The sequence below is a fragment of the Sinocyclocheilus grahami genome, unplaced genomic scaffold (assembly GCF_001515645.1).
Source record: "Sinocyclocheilus grahami isolate Dianchi unplaced genomic scaffold, SAMN03320097.WGS_v1.1 scaffold84.1, whole genome shotgun sequence".
NCBI classification, from domain to species: domain Eukaryota; kingdom Metazoa; phylum Chordata; class Actinopteri; order Cypriniformes; family Cyprinidae; genus Sinocyclocheilus; species Sinocyclocheilus grahami.
The window spans coordinates 348,150-367,749 of NW_015505263.1; the positions used below are offsets into that span (position 1 = coordinate 348,150).

A 19,600-nucleotide genomic window follows, 5' to 3' on the forward strand; every position below is an offset into this window, starting at 1 on the left:
CTGTTTTTGCTCTATTTCGCCAACAAAAATAATTCCAAACAAAGCCACAGTGCTGTTTTGTGTCTCTGAGCAACATGACAGTGTTTTGTTCCTGAATGAATCAACCGTTTAAATGATTCGGTTCAATCGCAATGACTCACTTAACAGTGACTTACTGCCACCTACTGGCGCTTTAAATTTCACATTTAAAGTATCTTTTCATTTTTTAAATTATTTCAAATATCAGTATTCAATGTTTTATGTTTAATATATCCAAACATTATTTATGCATTTGTAACTGCAGGTTAAATGCATTCATGTCCTGCATTAAACAGTGTGTAAACACATCTAAATGCCACTTCAGGTGCAGCTTATGTCTGGATTGCAAAGATGAATTTTGTTGATACTGATTTCATTTGCTTGGTAACGGCCCAAATGACTTATTATTCTATTGAACGATTAAATGTAAGAATTTGACTCAAAAGATAATGCACACTTATAGAAAAATGGCTTTATAAAGGTAAAATGCCCATAAAAGGTAAAAATCTATTTAAACTTATCTGACCACCACACAGAATATGAAGAATATCAAAAACTTTAGGAGTCAGCTGTCCACGAAAGTCCTTAAGATACCAGCATGATAACACACTCAATCAGTTGAATGAATGACTCAATGACTCACTCATTAAGTGTCTTACAGTTCAGTTGAGAAGTATGTTGAAAAGTATGAAAAGTATTTTTCCCCTCAACATTTCTTATTTGTGTATTCATAAATGAATTAATCTCATAACATTATTTATTGCAGTTGTAATTATTGTTATTTGCAGTGTAAATTATTTAATCTGACTGGTAGCAGCCCTATAATGTATATTTAATTTATTGATAAATTGTAATAATTTGACAGGTAAGATGATGCATACATCCATAGTAATAAATATTACAGCATTGATATTTTGTTTTCTTTTTAATTTATACACATTAAATATTACATATATGTATGTAATAAAATGTGTATTTCCATTACAGGTTTAGGTCTTAAATTTCATATAAGGTGGTATTAAAAAGGTCTTAAAAAGTCTTAAAATTAACTTGTTCAGGTCTGCAGAAACCCTGATATAACAATATTATATATTTCAGACAAAAATTCTTCATGCAGAGTTTGATAGATCTCCCTGACTTAAACCTATTTTTAATTTAGAAACTAAAAATATTGTGCGATTTAATAGTAGTAATAATAAGTATTTTAAATATTTAAGTGTATGGATTTTAATTGTTTTCCCTTTATTTTTGTTTTTATAGTGTGGATCATGCAGGAGACATCAGGATTAGAACAGCACCAAAGAAATGTAAGTTTATACACTTTTCTTTTTAAATTGTGAGTGATTCATATTTTCTATACCCTAATCCTACAACAATTTGATTTTATTTCATTGTTGTTATAAATGTGATTCTTCTTCTTGTGTTCAGATACATGTGATCTCACACTGGATTTAAACACAGTAAACACTCACCTAACTCTGTCTGAGAGGAACAGAAAGGTGACGCTTGGAACAGAGAAGCAGCCGTATCCTGATCATCCAGACAGATTTGATGAGTGTCATCAGGTTCTGTGTAGAGAGAGTCTGACTGGATGCTGTTACTGGGAGATTGAATGGAGTGGGAAGGAAGGGGTTAATATATCAGTGACATATAAAGGAATCAGCAGGAAAGGAAGGAGTAATGACTGTTGGTTTGGATACAATAAAAAGTCCTGGAGTTTGATCTGCATTAAAAACAGTTTCACTGCTAAATACAATAATAAGATCACAGTCATATCTGCCCCTTCACATCACTCTAACAGAGTAGGAGTGTATCTGGACTGTTCAGCCGGTCGTCTGTCCTTCTACAGCATCTCTGACACACACACACTCACACCCTTACACACATTCAACACCACATTCATTGAACCCCTCTATGCTGGATTTGGGCTTTATTCTAGTAGTTCAGTGTCTCTATGTGAAATGAATCCGCTTCCTGTGAGAAACAACTGAGATACACTGTTGAGTGAAAGAAACACACTCACATTATCTTTGTCTTTAACTCAAACACCTCTAACTCTTTCTCTCTCTGCTAATCTTAATTTCAGTGTGTAAATAGAAACGCACACGTTGACTTCGGTTTAAATAAGACACCACAGACATTTGAATGCAGCTCAACAGGAGTTTTGTCTTTGTAACAAAACTTTCTCATTAGTTTCTTGCTCAGGAAACAGTTCTTAGCAAGTGCTTGCTCTGTTACTATGTAAATTACGGTTTACACAGTACCTGTTTTTGCACTCCATTGTGCTGCTTTGACATTGTTTTTCCTCTGTATAATCATGTGCTAGAGGGATGTCTTTAACATTTGCAGTCATGTCTTTTGCAGCCTGTCTTGCATGAGCGTTGTGTTTTTAAAACACTATTTAAAGTTAAAGGATGTTTCATTTTTAAAAACGTGTCTCAAGACACCGTGTGTTTTAAAATTCCATTGCCCTGGCGTCACTTTTTCATGTCAAATTCCAATGTGGAAGGCTGATATCTGTCAGGGACACGTAATATGGAATGGCTACAGTGGCCCGAACCATTGCCCCTTTTTGTCCACATGGACTGACGTGCCTGTCTAAAGCAATAGTTTAATTTTAATTTTAAATACTTAATTTTTTTAAGCTTATCAGAAGATCAATATTAGTTTGAAGTATGAATCTGGGGAAGGAAAAGCATCTTAAGTGGATTTAATGTGTACATTGTCTCCAGTGTCATGTGGCGAAGTAAATACTTTCCATTTCTCATTCAGTACAAATATATGAACCATGCATTAACTGAAACTATTTTGAATCATCACTATAATTAACAAATTAATGAGCTAAATACATGAAGCAAGTTGTAAACTTTTTAATCTGTGATTAAGTGTGGTTTGTCTATTACAGCATATATCTGGAGTAATCTGTGAACTGTCTAAAAGTGACTTTCTTTTTCTTTCAGGATATGTTTCTTTTATTTATTCTTTTAAGTTATACTGTTCAAAGGTCTGGGGTTATTTAATTATTTATTTAAATTAATAGTTTATTCTGAAAGGGTGCATTAAATTGAGTAAAAGTGACAGTGGACTTCTACATTACAAAAAAAAATCTATTTCAACTAAATGTTGAACTTCCTATTCATCAAAGAATTACTTGCACACATTCAACACCACATTCATTGAACCCCTCTATGCTGGATTTGGGCTTTATTCTAGTAGTTCAGTGTCTCTATGTGAAATTAAACCGCTTCCTGTGAGAAACAACTGAGATACACTTTTTCATGTCAAATTCCAATGTGGAAGGCTGATATCTGTCAGGGACACGTAATATGGAATGGCTACAGTGGCCCGAACCATTGCCCCTTTTTGTCCACATGGACTGACGTGCCTGTCTAAAGCAATAGTTTAATTTTAATTTTAAATATTAAATTTTTTTAAGCTTAGCAGAAGATCAATATTAGTTTGAAGTATGAATCTGGGGAAGGAAAAGCATCTTAAGTGGATTTAATGTGTACATTGTCTCCAGTGTCATGTGGCGAAGTAAATACTTTCCATTTCTCATTCAATACAAATATATGAACCATGCATTAACTGAAACTATTTTGAATCATCACTATAATTAACAAATTAATGAGCTAAATACATGAAGCAAGTTGTAAACTTTTTAATCTGTGATTAAGTGTGGTTTGTCTATTACAGCATATATCTGGAGTAATCTGTGAACTGTGTAAAAGTGACTTTCTTTTTCTTTCAGGATATGTTTCTTTTATTTATTCTTTTAAGTTATACTGTTCAAAGGTCTGGGGTTATTTAATTATTTATTTAAATTAATATTTTATTCTGAAAGGGTGCATTAAATTGAGTAAAAGTGACAGTGGACTTCTACATTACAAAAAAAAATCTATTTCAACTAAATGTTGAACTTCCTATTCATCAAAGAATTCTGAAAACATTTTCCACAAAAAAAATTCCACAAAAATATAAAGCAGCACAACTGTTTTAAAGATTGATAATAGCAAGAAATGTTTCTTGAGCAGCAGATCAGTATATTAGAATGATTTCTGAAGGATCATGTGACACTGAAGACTGGAGTAATGATGCTGAAAATTCAGCTTTGCATCTCGGGAATAAATTACATTTTTTGAATATATTAAAATAAAACAGTTTTAAATTGTAATAATATTTCACATATTGTCATTTTTGTCCACATAAATGCAGCCTTGGGGAGCATAAGAGACTTCTTTCAAAAATATAAAAAAAATGCTGACCCCAAACCTTTGAATGGTAGTGTATCTTGGTTTTTGTTTGTCTTAAGTTAATATATAATATTTATATTAAAAATGTCTGTACAGCCTCAATTCCCCTTCACTCATTCTCAACTGTCTGTCTTACAAGTCAAACTGATTGTTCAATAGAGTCATGTCAGATTTAGTCTTTGTGGGACTCAATGATCAGGAAAGTTTGAGAATCCCTCATAGTTGTAGAGCTTGAATACATTCAGTGATCAGCTTATGTCTTGAGCTCAGCATTATTATGTGCTGATATTTTATCCTGTTAATGAAAGAAATATTCAAAGAAATTTATGATTGACATTCATCTAATTTTTATTAAGCAATGACAAATAAAAAAATATTATTATTTTAAGAAAATGTATTTTTCTTTTTGAACTCAACCCTTCAGATACAAAAATAATTTGTCATTTATGGCAGTAGAATTGTCATCAAAAATTAAGGCAGATGTGATACCTTATAAATTTGCATTTTTTTAAATGAAATTAACTTCTTTCATTTGTCAGGACAGAGTAATGTTTCTGTAAATGATACTCCATCAACCCATTCTACACAAACAGCTTATCCTCTGTAGAATTGTGGGGATCCTGTATACTTTCCCAGCATCTCAGGTCACAGGTGGGAACTCTTCATGAATGGATGGTCAGTCTATTTAGTTTGCCTTAAGTCTATAAATTAAGACTGTTTTGAATCTATGAAGCATGAAGCTGATTCAAATGAAACAGTAGGTTATTTGTGTTGAGAGCATTCTAGTGAATCTCTGATTCTTTTGCAGTACATGATGTATCTCGTGTCAATATTAGTGACTGGGATGGTTTGATGTTTTTAGGTCAAATGTGTGTGAATCCAGTACAGTACACTTAACTCACCACCAGACATTTTTATTAAGCAATGACAAATAAAAAAATATTATTATTTTAAGAAAATGTATTTTTCTTTTTGAACTCAATATTGCTCAACCCTTCAGATACAAAAATAATTTGTCATTTATGGCAGTAGAATTGTCATCAAAAATTAAGGCAGATGTGATACCTTATAAATTTGCATTTTTTTAAATTAAATTAACTTCTTTCATTTGTCAGGACAGAGTAATGTTTCTGTAAATGATACTCCATCAACCCATTCTACACAAACAGCTTATCCTCTGTAGAATTGTGGGGATCCTGTATACTTTCCCAGCATCTCAGGTCACAGGTGGGAACTCTTCATGAATGGATGGTCAGTCTATTTAGTTTGCCTTAAGTCTATAAATTAAGACTGTTTTGAATCTATGAAGCATGAAGCTGATTCAAATGAAACAGTAGGTTATTTGTGTTGAGAGCATTCTAGTGAATCTCTGATTCTTTTGCAGTACATGATGTATCTCGTGTCAATATTAGTGACTGGGATGGTTTGATGTTTTTAGGTCAAATGTGTGTGAATCCAGTACAGTACACTTAACTCACCACCAGAGGTCGAGTTGCTTATAAAATTTTCACGAGTCATTTTCCTCGAGTCGAGTCAAGTCTGGAGTCATTTCAGGTTGAATCTGAGTCAACTCTGAAGTCTATAAAAACGCGACTAGTCTGTGTCACTAACTCGAGTGCCCATCTCTGTAATGTATTCTACACTCATGGCATGCACACACATTAGGGTAGGTTAGATGCCTGCCTCCGTTGCGAGTCCCTATCAAGCACTTTACCGATTCAACTACTCTCCTCTCCTCTTCCTGGCTGGCTCTTTGGCCCGCATCACTCACCGCAGAGCAAGCATGTTCTTGGTAAATCTGCTGTAAAAACGTGGGAAAAGCCGACGAGGAAGAAGTTGGAGTGAAGCGATCTTTATATAGGCGGAGCAAAATACTTCATCGCTCTGTCTATAGCGCATTGTGATTGGATGGTTTACGCTGTCAATACAGGAGACAATCCAATGGGCCACTGGCTGCTCGCTGTCCCTGCGTGATGGTCCTTGGCAAAAAAAAAACAAAAAAACACGGCCCCTTAAATGCGTCACCCGCTTCTCGTTCAGTTTTTTAAGGAGCTCTTGGTGCATACATGCATACATACATATCTGGCATGAGAACAGAAAGAACATTTAAATAAGACAAAAAAAGAATCTGGAACAGAAGATTTGTGTACAGATTTCTGCATTATTTACTCTATATACAGTTGTATAAATACAAAAAATATGCATATGTATTTACATAAGCTAGTACTTGAGTCAAGTCAAGTCTGCTTTATTGTCAATTCTTCCACATGTACAGCACATACACACAGAGAATTGAAATTGCGTTACTCTCAGACCCTTGGTGCATACAGATAACACTGACAGTAGAACATAAATACAGATATACAGATTATGAATAAAATACAACTATACAAATTTACAAAAAGGTCATGTAAAAAAATAACTAAATAAAGCAGCACAAGGCACATGGCAGATAGAGTGCAAACCAGTGAAGTAAACAAACAGTGCAGATATAATGATTGTAGTGCAAAAGAGCTTACAGTATTTTGATTAAAGTGACAAAAAGCTCAGAGAGCAGTTCTTTATTTAAACTGTCAGAAGAGTTGAATGAGGTCAGTTCAATGCTGAATTAGGTAGTGAGCAGACCAGTGCTGCACAAAGTGACTGGTGCAGGTCCCAGTGTGTCAGTGGGAGGGGGGAGTGGAAGGACCTGGGGATCTGGGAGCTGGGAGGGGTCTGAGGTTCAGAGTTCAGTGGTGCATGGGACAAAAGAGGGGAGAGGGGGCAAGGTCGGGAGGGAGTTCAGCTTCCTGACAGCCTGATGAATGAAGCTATCCTTCAGTCTGCTGGTCCTGGCCTGGAGACTCCGCAGTCTCCTCCCTGATGGCAGCAAACTAAAGAAGCTGTGTGTCAGGTGGGTGGGATCACCTGCAATGCAGAGGGCTTTGCGGGTGAGACAGGTTCCATAAATATCCTGGAGGGAGAGGAGAGAGACACCAACAATCTTCTCAGCTGCTCTCACTATTCGTTGAAGTGACTTGCGGCAGGACGCGTTGCAGGCGCCATACCACACAGTGATGCAGCTGGTCAGGATGCTCTCGATGGTGCCTCTGTAGAAGGTGCACATGATGGAGGCCGGGGCTCTGGCTCTTCTTAGTTTGCGGAAGTAGAGACGCTGCTGTGCTTTCTTGGCCAGTGCTGCGGTGTTGTCAGTCCAGGAGAGATCCTCTGTGATGTGCACACCCAGGAACTTGGTGCTGCTCACTCTCTCCACAGTTGCACCATTGACGGTCAGAGGAGCATGCTGAGTGCGCACTCTCCTGAAGTCAACAACAATCTCCTTCGTCTTCTCCACATTCAGAGAGAGATTGTTGTCACTGCACCACCCGGCCAGGCGGCTCACCTCGCTCCTGTAGTTTGTCTCATCTCTGTTGCTAATGAGACCCACTACAGTCGTGTCATCCGCAAACTTGATAAGGAGGTTGAAGTTGTGTGACGGTGTGCAGTCGTGGGTCAGCAGAGTGAAGAGGAGGGGGCTCAGCACACATCCTTGGGGGGCCCCAGTGTTCAGTGTGATGGTGCTGGATGTGTTGCTGCCGACCCGTACTGCCTGAGGTCTCCCAGTCCGGAAGTCCAACAGCCAGTTGCACAGCGAAGTGTTGAGCCCCAGCTGGACCAGTTTGAGAATGAGCTGTTGAGGGATGATTGTGTTGAATGCTGAACTGAAGTCTATGAACAGCATTCTGACGTATGAGTCTTTTTTGTCCAGGTGTGTGAGTGCTGAGTGGAGGGTAGTGGCGATGGCGTCATCGGTCGAGCGCTTGGACCGATATGCAAACTGGAAGGGGTCCAAGGAGCGGGGGGAGGGCAGACTTGATGTGGTGCATGACTAGCCGTTCAAAGCACTTCATGAGGATGGGGGTAAGTGCAATTGGACGGTAGTCATTGAAGCAGGATGGAGACAACTTCTTCGGGACTGGAATGATGGTGGTAGCTTTGAAGCATGTGGGGACAACAGCCTGACTTAGCGAGATGTTGAAAATGTCTGTGAAGACATCGGTGAGTTCCACTGCACAGTCTCTCAGTACACGCCCAGGAATGTTGTCAGGACCCGGAGCTTTGCGTGCGTTGATCCTGCTGAGAGATCTCCTCAAGCTGTCTGGGGACAGCGTCATCACCTGGTCGCCGGGAGGAGGTGGAGTCTTCTGTGCAGTGGTGCTGTTTTGTGCCTCAAAGCAAGCGAAGAAGGCGTTCAGCTCGTTCAGCAGGGAGATGGTGCTGTCACAGGTCCGCGGTGGGGGCTTGTAGTCCATAATGGTCTGTATCCCCTGCCACAGGCTCAGAGTGTCACTGCTGTCGCTGAAACAATGGGCTATTCTCCTGGAGTACTGTCTTGTAGCCTCTCTGATGCCGCGGGATAGGTTGGCCCTAGCTGTCTTCAGGCCCACCTCATCTCCAGCTCTGAAGGCAGCGTTTCGAGCCTTCAGGAGACTGTAGACCTCCCCTGTCATCCACGGCTTCTGGTTGGCCCGGACAGATTTTTGGGAACACACTCTTTAAGTCTGCGTGGTTGAAATCCCCAGCCAAGATGAGAAAAGCATCGGGGTGGGCTGTCTGCTGCTGACTGATGTGCTGCTACAGTTCATTTAGTGCCTCGCTCCTGTTGCTGTTGTTGGAGCTGGGAGGGATGTATACAGCAACGAGCAGTATGGCTGTATATTCCCTCGGTAGATAGAACGGCCAAGCAATAATTGAGAGACAAGCAATAATTAGAGATGGGGAAATTAATTACAGAAACAGGTAATAATTTCTATGTTAGCTGTTTAAGCTGGAGATGGCATGGGGGGAAATGTTTTTATGCCTAGATGTTCTAGTGCCCAGAGATCTGTTATGTCTGCCTGAGGGGAGAAGAGCAAACAGGCAGGTCAGGGTGAGAGGGGTCTGTGATGATGTTACCTGCCAGTTTCTTCATACTGCATACACTTACACTGTATGAAGATTTTTAAAGTTAAGACGTTATTATTTAACTAATGAGAGAATTAATATAAATGCATAATGTAAATCTAATTTTTTGTCATCTTGTATATAATGTGGAAGCTACTGCCTTTTGCCTTGGAGTGACATTTCACTTTTCACAGACAGTGCAAAGGCAGAATAGCCTACCTACAATAACTTCAAAATAGCGGTAAAAATAAAGTTTGAGATCATTATCATTAAAACATCTAATTGCCAGATTTCCAGTGTCCTACCCATAATTATTTTTTTCTGGACAAATAAAAATCTTTAAAGCCATTTTCCTAAGGTTCACAGTCTAGCGAGTTTCACACTCTGGAGCAGAGCGGCAGTCCACCTGTCACTCAAGTTGCCACGCCCTTAATTATTTTAGAACTTTATTGCAGAACTTTAAGGCTTAATATAATTTAAACGAGTTATAAAAAAAATCACCCACCTCACAGTTGTCATGAAGGGCAAAATTACCTATATAGACCAAAAGCACTTTTTGTACCAGGCTGTAAACATTTTTTTTTTTAGTTGTTTCCCTGTGTTGGAAAGTCTATGTGTTGGTGTATTTTTGGGAACACACTCTTTAAGTCTGCGTGGTTGAAATCCCCAGCCAAGATGAGAAAAGCATCGGGGTGGGCTGTCTGCTGCTGACTGATGTGCTGCTACAGTTCATTTAGTGCCTCGCTCCTGTTGCTGTTGTTGGAGCTGGGAGGGATGTATACAGCAACGAGCAGTATGGCTGTATATTCCCTCGGTAGATAGAACGGCCAAGCAATAATTGAGAGACAAGCAATAATTAGAGATGGGGAAATTAATTACAGAAACAGGTAATAATTTCTATGTTAGCTGTTTAAGCTGGAGATGGCATGGGGGGAAATGTTTTTATGCCTAGATGTTCTAGTGCCCAGAGATCTGTTATGTCTGCCTGAGGGGAGAAGAGCAAACAGGCAGGTCAGGGTGAGAGGGGTCTGTGATGATGTTACCTGCCAGTTTCTTCATACTGCATACACTTACACTGTATGAAGATTTTTAAAGTTAAGACGTTATTATTTAACTAATGAGAGAATTAATATAAATGCATAATGTAAATCTAATTTTTTGTCATCTTGTATATAATGTGGAAGCTACTGCCTTTTGCCTTGGAGTGACATTTCACTTTTCACAGACAGTGCAAAGGCAGAATAGCCTACCTACAATAACTTCAAAATAGCGGTAAAAATAAAGTTTGAGATCATTATCATTAAAACATCTAATTGCCAGATTTCCAGTGTCCTACCCATAATTATTTTTTTCTGGACAAATAAAAATCTTTAAAGCCATTTTCCTAAGGTTCACAGTCTAGCGAGTTTCACACTCTGGAGCAGAGCGGCAGTCCACCTGTCACTCAAGTTGCCACGCCCTTAATTATTTTAGAACTTTATTGCAGAACTTTAAGGCTTAATATAATTTAAACGAGTTATAAAAAAAATCACCCACCTCACAGTTGTCATGAAGGGCAAAATTACCTATATAGACCAAAAGCACTTTTTGTACCAGGCTGTAAACATTTTTTTTTTTCTGCAAAGTTGGCCATTTTAACTTGGGGAGTCTATGGGACTGACTCCCTTTTGGAGCCAGCCTCTAGCGGCCAGTCGATGAATTGCAGTTTTAGTCACTTCCGTGTTGGTTTCAGAGAGAGAGCGGGAGGTTGCCTCTTGGATTCAGAATCAGCACATGGTCACTGTCTAGTGGGCTTTGTTTTCAAGTGAGCAACTTGAAATTCGCTGTTCTTCTGCTGGCGGCCGGTTATCAAACAGCGTTGCATGCTGCGGGCGCCCCCTTCTGGATTGGGGGTGAATTGCCTGTATTTGTTGTAAGGCCTCATGCACCGAACCTAGATGTCCGTACCGTGACGGTTCAGTACGAATACATGTATCGTTCCACCCCTAATATATATATATATATATAAAAGCAAAATAAAACATTTTCTGATGTAAACATCCACGGGATTAAATTCCCGAATTAAACGCGGTAGCGGTCGGTAACTCTGGTGTAATTTGAACGGCCCGCTCCCGACGTCCATTCAGAAAAGCACATCTGCGCTTTATTCTTATTGACCATCGGTATTCATTCGGACCAGGGCTGGATTGGTAATCGGGCATAGCCTACCGGGCATTTTCCCGGTGGGTCAACACATTTAAGGGGCCGACAGAATGTTTTTTTTTTTTTTTTTGCCAAGGACCATCACGCAGGGAGAGCGAGCAGCCAGTGGCCCATTGGATTGTCTCCTGTATTGACAGCGTACACCATCCAATCACAATGCGCTATAGACAGAGCGATGAAGTATTTTGCTCCGCCTATAGCCTATAAAGATCGCTTCACTCCAACTTCTTCCTCGTCGGCTTTTCCCACGTTTTCACAGCAGATTTACCAAGAACATGCTTGCGCTGCGGTGAGTGATGCGGGCCAAAGAGCCAGGCAGGAAGAGGAGAGGAGAGTAGTTGAATCGGTAAAGTGCTTGATAGGGACTCGCAACGGAGGCAGGCATCTAACCTACCCTAATGTGTGTGCATGCCATGAGTGTAGAATACATAACAGAGATGGGCACTCGAGTTAGTGACACGGACTAGAGTCGCATTTTTATAGTCTTCAGACTTGACTCAGATTCGACCTGAAATGACTCCAGACTTGACTCGACTCGAGGAAAATGACTCGTGAAAATTTTATAAGCAACTCGAGTCTTTTATCCTAAAATAACTGATATTCAAAAGGCGGAACGCATCCGCACCCCGCATCCATCCGGACCGCGAGCCGTAACACAGCACCATTTTAAGTGAACAGCGCGTCAAAAAAGCGTGGAAGAGTGGATCACATAACAAGCGCTCAGGGTCGTTTATGGTAAATATCTTTCAGCGCTATATCCTCTAGTATTTTTATCAAAGCCAAACGCGCATTATTCAAGACCTCTCAGCTCCGTGCGCTTTCTCTCTCTCTCTCTCTCTCTCTCTCTCTCTCTCTCTCTCGCTCTCGGTCTCCAGACTCCGTGCAGAGCAGCGCAATTCTGAGTCTCGTCAGGCCGTTGAACTGGCGGTCAAAGAGCACAAAGCTGAAATCCTGGTTCTGCAACAGGCCCTGCCAGACACGCGCCGGCGCTAAGTTCAAGAGCTGCGGATGACGCGGTTATTTTAACAACAACAGAAACAACAATGCTGCAAATATAGTTATAGTATATAGTAAAATATAGAGGGCGCGCCTTGGAACTTTAATTGAATACCCCTGACTTATATAATAAAGAAATACTTTATTTGTATGGTTTTGTAATATCTGTGTCACATATTTCCTTGTGTGGTAGATCGGACTCTTATTTTGAATTTCATTACAGAAAAACTGCTTTGAACATGGTAATGGATTAAAACATTACCTATAAATAGGCTGGATGTACAATAACCTTACATCTCAACACCTCTTTTTTTTCTTTATAAAGCAGATCATATAATGTTTTGTCCATAGCCTATAAAACAGTTTCTTAAATAAGAAAGATTTCAATACATGAGGATTCTGTATGAGATTTTTTTAGCGAGCCATTAAATGACTTGAGACTCGACTCGGACTCGTGAACAAAGACTCGAGACTTGACTCAGACTCCAGCGATAAAGACTCGAGACTTGACTCAGACTCCAGCGATAAAGACTCGAGACTTGACTCAGACTCCAGCGATAAAGACTCGAGACTTGACTCAGACTCCAGCGATAAAGACTCGAGACTCAGCGATAAAGACTCGAGACTTGACTCAGACTCCAGCGATAAAGACTTCAGACTTGACTCAGACTCCAGCGATAAAGACTTCAGACTTGACTCAGACTCCAGCGATAAAGACTCGAGACTTGACTCAGACTCCAGTGATAAAGACTCGAGACTTGACTCAGACTCCAGTGATAAAGACTCGAGACTTGACTCGGACTCCAGCGATAAAGACTTCAGACTTGACTCGGACTCCAGCGATAAAGACTTCAGACTTGACTCGGACTCCAAGTTAAAGACTTGTGAACATATCTGAAAAACACATTTTAATCAAATCAAGGCCAAGTCAAGTCAAGTGTGTTTAATAGAGGTTTCCATGGGCCAATGCGAATAAATCTAGATTTAAATAAAAAAAGACACAACATTGTCGGACCTGACGTTTTATTATTATCCAAAACAACTATATGTTATATGAGTGTGATACATACATACCAGTCAAAAGTTTTTGAACAGTAAGATTTTTTATGTTTTTTAAAGAAGTCTCTTCTCACCAAGCCTGCATTTATTTGATCCAAAATACAACAAAAGCAGTAATATTGTGAAATGGTTTTACTATTTAAAAGAACTGCTTTCTATTTAAATATACAGTATATTAAAATGTAATTTATTCCTGTGATCAAAGCTGTATTTTCAGCATCATTACTCCAGTCTTCAGTGTCACATGATCCTTCAGAAATTATTCTAATATGCTGCTTTGCTGCTCAAGAAACATTTATTATTATTATTATTATCAAAATTTAAAACAGTTGAGTACATTTTTTTCTAGATTCTTTGATGAATAGGAAGATCCAAAGATCAGTATTTATCTGAAATAAAAAGCTTTTGTAACATTATACACTATACCATTCAAAAGCTTGGAGTCAGTAGAATTTTTTTTTCTTGTTGTTTTTTTGTTTTGTTGATAAGGACATTCATAATGTTACAAAAGATTTCCATTTCAGTAAGATAAATGCTGTTCTGTTTATCATCTGAAAAATTCTACTCTGCTGTTTTCAACATGATAAAAATAATAAATGTTTTTTTTAGCAGCAAATCAGAATATTAGAATGATTTCTGAAGGATCATGTGACTGGAGTAATGATGCTAAAAATTCAGCTTTGAATTCACAGGAATAAATTACATTTTAAAATATATTCAAATAGAAAAGTTATTTTAAATATTAAAAATCTTTCACAATATTACTGCTTTTGCTGTAAATGCAGGCTTGGTGAGCAGAAGAGACTTCTTTAAAAAGCATTAAAAATCTTACTGTTCAAAACCTTTTGACTGGTAGTGTATATCCTGTATATATATATATATATATACATACATAAATGGTGGTGGGCCGCCTGGACCAAAAAATGCCTGGGCCGATTTTTTTGTCCCAGTCCAGCCCTGACTCGGACTGTTATGCCGCGTGCTGCACGCATTCGAGACTTGACTCAGACTCCAGCGATAAAGACTCGAGACTTGACTCAGACTCCAGCGATAAAGACTCGAGACTTGACTCAGACTCCAGCGATAAAGACTTCAGACTTGACTCAGACTCCAGCGATAAAAACTCGAGACTTGACTCAGACTCCAGCGATAAAGACTCGAGACTTGACTCGGACTCCAGCAATAAAGACTTCAGACTTGACTCGGACTCCAGCGATAAAGACTTCAGACTTGACTCGGACTCCAGCGATAAAGACTTCAGACTTGACTCGGACTCCAAGTTAAAGACTTGTGAACATATCTGAAAAACACATTTTAATCAAATCAAGGCCAAGTCAAGTCAAGTGTGTTTAATAGAGGTTTCCATGGGCCAATGCGAATAAATCTAGATTTAAATAAAAAAAGACACAACATTGTCGGACCTGACGTTTTATTATTATCCAAAACAACTATATGTTATATGAGTGTGATACATACATACCAGTCAAAAGTTTTTGAACAGTAAGATTTTTTATGTTTTTTAAAGAAGTCTCTTCTCACCAAGCCTGCATTTATTTGATCCAAAATACAACAAAAGCAGTAATATTGTGAAATGGTTTTACTATTTAAAAGAACTGCTTTCTATTTAAATATACAGTATATTAAAATGTAATTTATTCCTGTGATCAAAGCTGTATTTTCAGCATCATTACTCCAGTCTTCAGTGTCACATGATCCTTCAGAAATTATTCTAATATGCTGCTTTGCTGCTCAAGAAACATTTATTATTATTATTATTATCAAAATTTAAAACAGTTGAGTACATTTTTTTCTAGATTCTTTGATGAATAGGAAGATCCAAAGATCAGTATTTATCTGAAATAAAAAGCTTTTGTAACATTATACACTATACCATTCAAAAGCTTGGAGTCAGTAGAATTTTTTTTTCTTGTTGTTTTTTTGTTTTGTTGATAAGGACATTCATAATGTTACAAAAGATTTCCATTTCAGTAAGATAAATGCTGTTCTGTTTATCATCTGAAAAATTCTACTCTGCTGTTTTCAACATGATAAAAATAATAAATGTTTTTTTTAGCAGCAAATCAGAATATTAGAATGATTTCTGAAGGATCATGTGACTGGAGTAATGATGCTAAAAATTCAGCTTTGAATTCACAGGAATAAATTACATTTTAAAATATATTCAAATAGAAAAGTTATTTTAAATATTAAAAATCTTTCACAATATTACTGCTTTTGCTGTAAATGCAGGCTTGGTGAGCAGAAGAGACTTCTTTAAAAAGCATTAAAAATCTTACTGTTCAAAACCTTTTGACTGGTAGTGTATATCCTGTATATATATATATATATATACATACATAAATGGTGGTGGGCCGCCTGGACCAAAAAATGCCTGGGCCGATTTTTTTGTCCCAGTCCAGCCCTGGCCACATCTGTATCCTTCAGCAGACGGGGCCGTCAGCAGGGGTCTATCTTTCGGTCTGGAAGACCTTTTGGGCCGGGCCCTTTGCATATGAACGACCAAAAAATGCCTGGGCCGATTTTTTTGTCCCAGTCCAGCCCTGACTCGGACTGTTATGCCGCGTGCTGCACGCATCCTTTCTGCGCCACGCGTTTTATTTGCGGGGCTGTGCGCTGCGCAGCATGTGCATAACGATGCTCAGAGCAGGCTGTACCGGTGGTAAATACACGGCCCTCAGACAGAACAGGGCTACGTTTCTACCTAAGAAGTTCGTAAAAACGATCGTACGACTGATTTTAATATTACGGTCTGTTTCCCAAAAGCATCGTAACTTAAGTAGCACTTGAAAATCATCGTAGATCTACGAGTGCTCTGGAGTAAAGTCCATCGTACGAAGACAGAGTTATGCGGTCACCTGCAGGACAATCGGCAGATTACACCTTTAACTTTATTCAAGTGCAATGTGATTATAATATAAGGATTTGATTGTACTTGTGGGTGCGGAATACAACCTTGCGGGAGCGGGACTAAAAAACAGTCCTCTACTGTGAACTAGCTTTGGCTCTTCCTGCTGACTTGAAATGGTGATGCTTCCCGTTTGTCAGTTGATGGCCTTTCATTTTTAACCAGAAATGTGCACGCTGCTTTTCTGATGTTCACTGAAGTTTTCCGTGTCTTTTTCCCGTGTCACTTGAAATGTTTCCGTTTTGAATCGTTGTTACCAAAGGCGAGACACGCGAGGAAAAAAATAAACAATCAGTTGTGGGTAGTGCTTAATTTGTAAATTGTGAGGTCCCGGTACAAAGTGGGGTGACGGATCCGGCATGATTAGAGGAGGGAGAGGTAACGGAGCATTCGCGCAATGGAGGACCAGCTTACGTGATTTACAGCGTGCATCTTCTTACGGTCATGAAAAAAATTGAAAAGTCATGAAATTTTAAAACAGCCATTTCCAGGCCTGGAAAAGTTTTGGGAAAGTCATGGATTTTTCCCCCTTAAATATGTGTAATAGAATTATGTTTAATCTGCTTTCGAGTTTATATTGAGGGAAATTCCTGCAAACATATTCAATAGAGCATGTAGGTTAGATGAGTAAATAAATCCACACATACTGTCAGATTAAATCAGTCATTTGAAAACAGCGTGAGTGATTCAGCTGTACCGCGTCTTCTCTCACTCTCAAAGCGGCTTCACAACAGCGCATCTCGTCTGTACTACTGCACGCTGCGATACAAGACTTTTGCTCGGGTTTCGGGACAGTCGACAGAATTGTCACCTGCCTAATCGAGTCATTGTTGCATCATCACAAAACTGTATCATTTGCACATCTTTTTAAGTTTAAGCCATTCGATACTCGCGTGCTCCAAAGGGGGTTTCCTATGCGCTCACAGTCACATCCATAGCGCGCATGGAGTTATTTTTCGCAGCTTGTTGCGCTTACGCGGCCAAATACACACAAAAAATGTCCTGGCGATTATCCTCGTAAGCACAGTCGGTTTTGTCTTAACTAAATGTAAACATCTGAGAAAGAAAACGCATGTGTATCAGTATTGGATCCGTGCATTCGGGTTTGTGAGAGCAGCCACCTCGCATCTCTTTGCGCGCTCAAGTTTGTTGTTTCAAATGTAGATGCTAGACAAGCGTGCTCATAATAGAAGTTTTTTTCATGAAATATATGCACGCTATAGGTCAACACAAACGTCTTTCATTGGCGCGTGAGGACTGCGGTCAAGCAGCCTCCACTTTGAAAAACACGGTCATTCTAGGCGTTACGGTAATAGCTTTTAAAACTCAGATCAAGGGAAACGCGATCTCTGGCATTCATTTACTGAGCCAGTTTCTCTGTCAATAAATGAATGAATGAATATATTTAAAATAATACAAATGTTTAAAAAACGGTCTGATAAAAATGAAAATGACTTCAAATGTTGAGTAATATTAAATGTAGAATAAATCTGATGTTTCATTACATAATAAAAACCCTCCAAAAACTCATATTCTACCTGTTCTGTCTTTGATTTTGAATAGCTCTAAAAAGGAAACTCCCTGTTTCCACAGACTAATTTCAATTCAGATTAATAGTCCAGCACCCCAGGGTGTCCCTCAGCCAGTTTCAAGGCGATCTGATGTTGCATTCCAAAATAAAAGCCCTCCAAACTCATATATGACCAGTTTTGTCTTTGAATTTGGATAGCTCTAAAAAGGAAACTCTCTGTTTCCACAGAACAATTTAAATTCAGATTGACAGTCCCCTACACCAGAGTGTCACTCAGCCTGTTTCAGGACGATCTGATGTTGCATTACAAAATACAAGCCCCCCCAAAACTCATATTCTACCTGTTCTGCCTGTGATTTTGAATGGCTCTAAAAAGGAAACTCTCGGTTTTCACAGACTAATTTCAATTCAGATTAATAGTCCAGCACCCCAGGGTGTCCCTCAGCCAGTTTCAGGACGATCTGATGTTGCATTCCAAAATAAAAGCCCTCCAAACTCATATATGACCAGTTTTGTCTTTGAATTTGGATAGCTCTAAAAAGGAAACTCTCTGTTTCCACAGAACAATTTAAATTCAGATTGACAGTCCCCTACACCAGAGTGTCACTCAGCCAGTTTCAGGACGATCTGATGTTGCATTACAAAATACAAGCCCCCCCAAAACTCATATTCTACCTGTTCTGCCTGTGATTTTGAATGGCTCTAAAAAGGAAACTCTCGGTTTTCACAGACTAATTTCAATTCAGATTAATAGTCCAGCACCCCAAGGTGTCCCTCAGCCAGTTTCAAGACGATCTTATGTTGCATTACAAAATAAAAGCCCTCCAAAAACTCATATATGACCAGTTTTGTCTTTGATTTTGGATAGCTCTAAAAAGGAAACTCCCTGTTTCCACAGGACAATTTCAATTCAGATTGACAGTTAACTACCCCAGGGTGTCCCTCAGCCAGTTTCAGGGCGATCTGATGTTGCATTACAAAATAAAAGCCCTCCAAAAACTCATATATGACCAGTTTTGTCTTTGATTTTGGATAGCTCTAAAAAGGAAACTCCCTGTTTCCACAGGACAATTTCAATTCAGATTGACAGTTAACTACCCCAGGGTGTCCCTCAGCCAGTTTCAGGGCGATCTGATGTTGCATTACAAAATAAAAGCCCTCCAAAAACTCATATATGACCAGTTTTGTCTTTGATTTTGGATAGCTCTAAAAAGGAAACTCCCTGTTTCCACAGGACAATTTCAATTCAGATTGACAGTTAACTACCCCAGGGTGTCCCTCAGCCAGTTTCAGGGCGATCTGATGTTGCATTACAAAATAAAAGCCCTACAAAAACTCATATGACCAGTTTAGTCTTTGAATTTGAATAGCTCTAAAAAGGAAACTCCCTGTTTACACAGACTAAATTCAATTCAGATTAATAGTCCAGCACCCCAGGGTGTCCCTCAGCCAGTTTCAGGGCGATTTGATGTTGCATTACAAAATAAAAGCCCCCCAAAACTCATATTCTACCTGTTCTGCCTGTGATTTTGAATGGCTCTAAAAACGAAACTCTCTGTTTCCACAGACTAATTTCAATTCAGATTGACAGTCCAGTACCCCAGGGTGTCCCTCAGCCAGTTTCAGGGCGATTTGATGTTGCATTACAAAATAAAAGCCCCCCAAAACTCATATTCTACCTGTTCTGCCTGT

General features: G+C 39.0%; 1 protein-coding gene across 1 annotated transcript in view; it reads left to right on the plus strand.

Moving 5' to 3' along the window:
* The window catches only part of LOC107586574 (neoverrucotoxin subunit beta-like), a gene marked incomplete at its 5' end in the record, with an annotated part of 21,862 nt that extends 18,126 nt beyond the window's left edge, over positions 1 to 3,736 (plus strand). The window contains 3 exons of the mRNA XM_016274000.1: positions 1,279 to 1,325; positions 1,447 to 1,903; positions 3,178 to 3,736. Of these exons, the coding sequence (XP_016129486.1) occupies positions 1,279 to 1,325; positions 1,447 to 1,903; positions 3,178 to 3,283 (610 nt within the window). The remainder of the gene's footprint in view (positions 1 to 1,278; positions 1,326 to 1,446; positions 1,904 to 3,177) is intronic.
* Between the last annotated feature and the right edge of the window lie 15,864 nt (positions 3,737 to 19,600).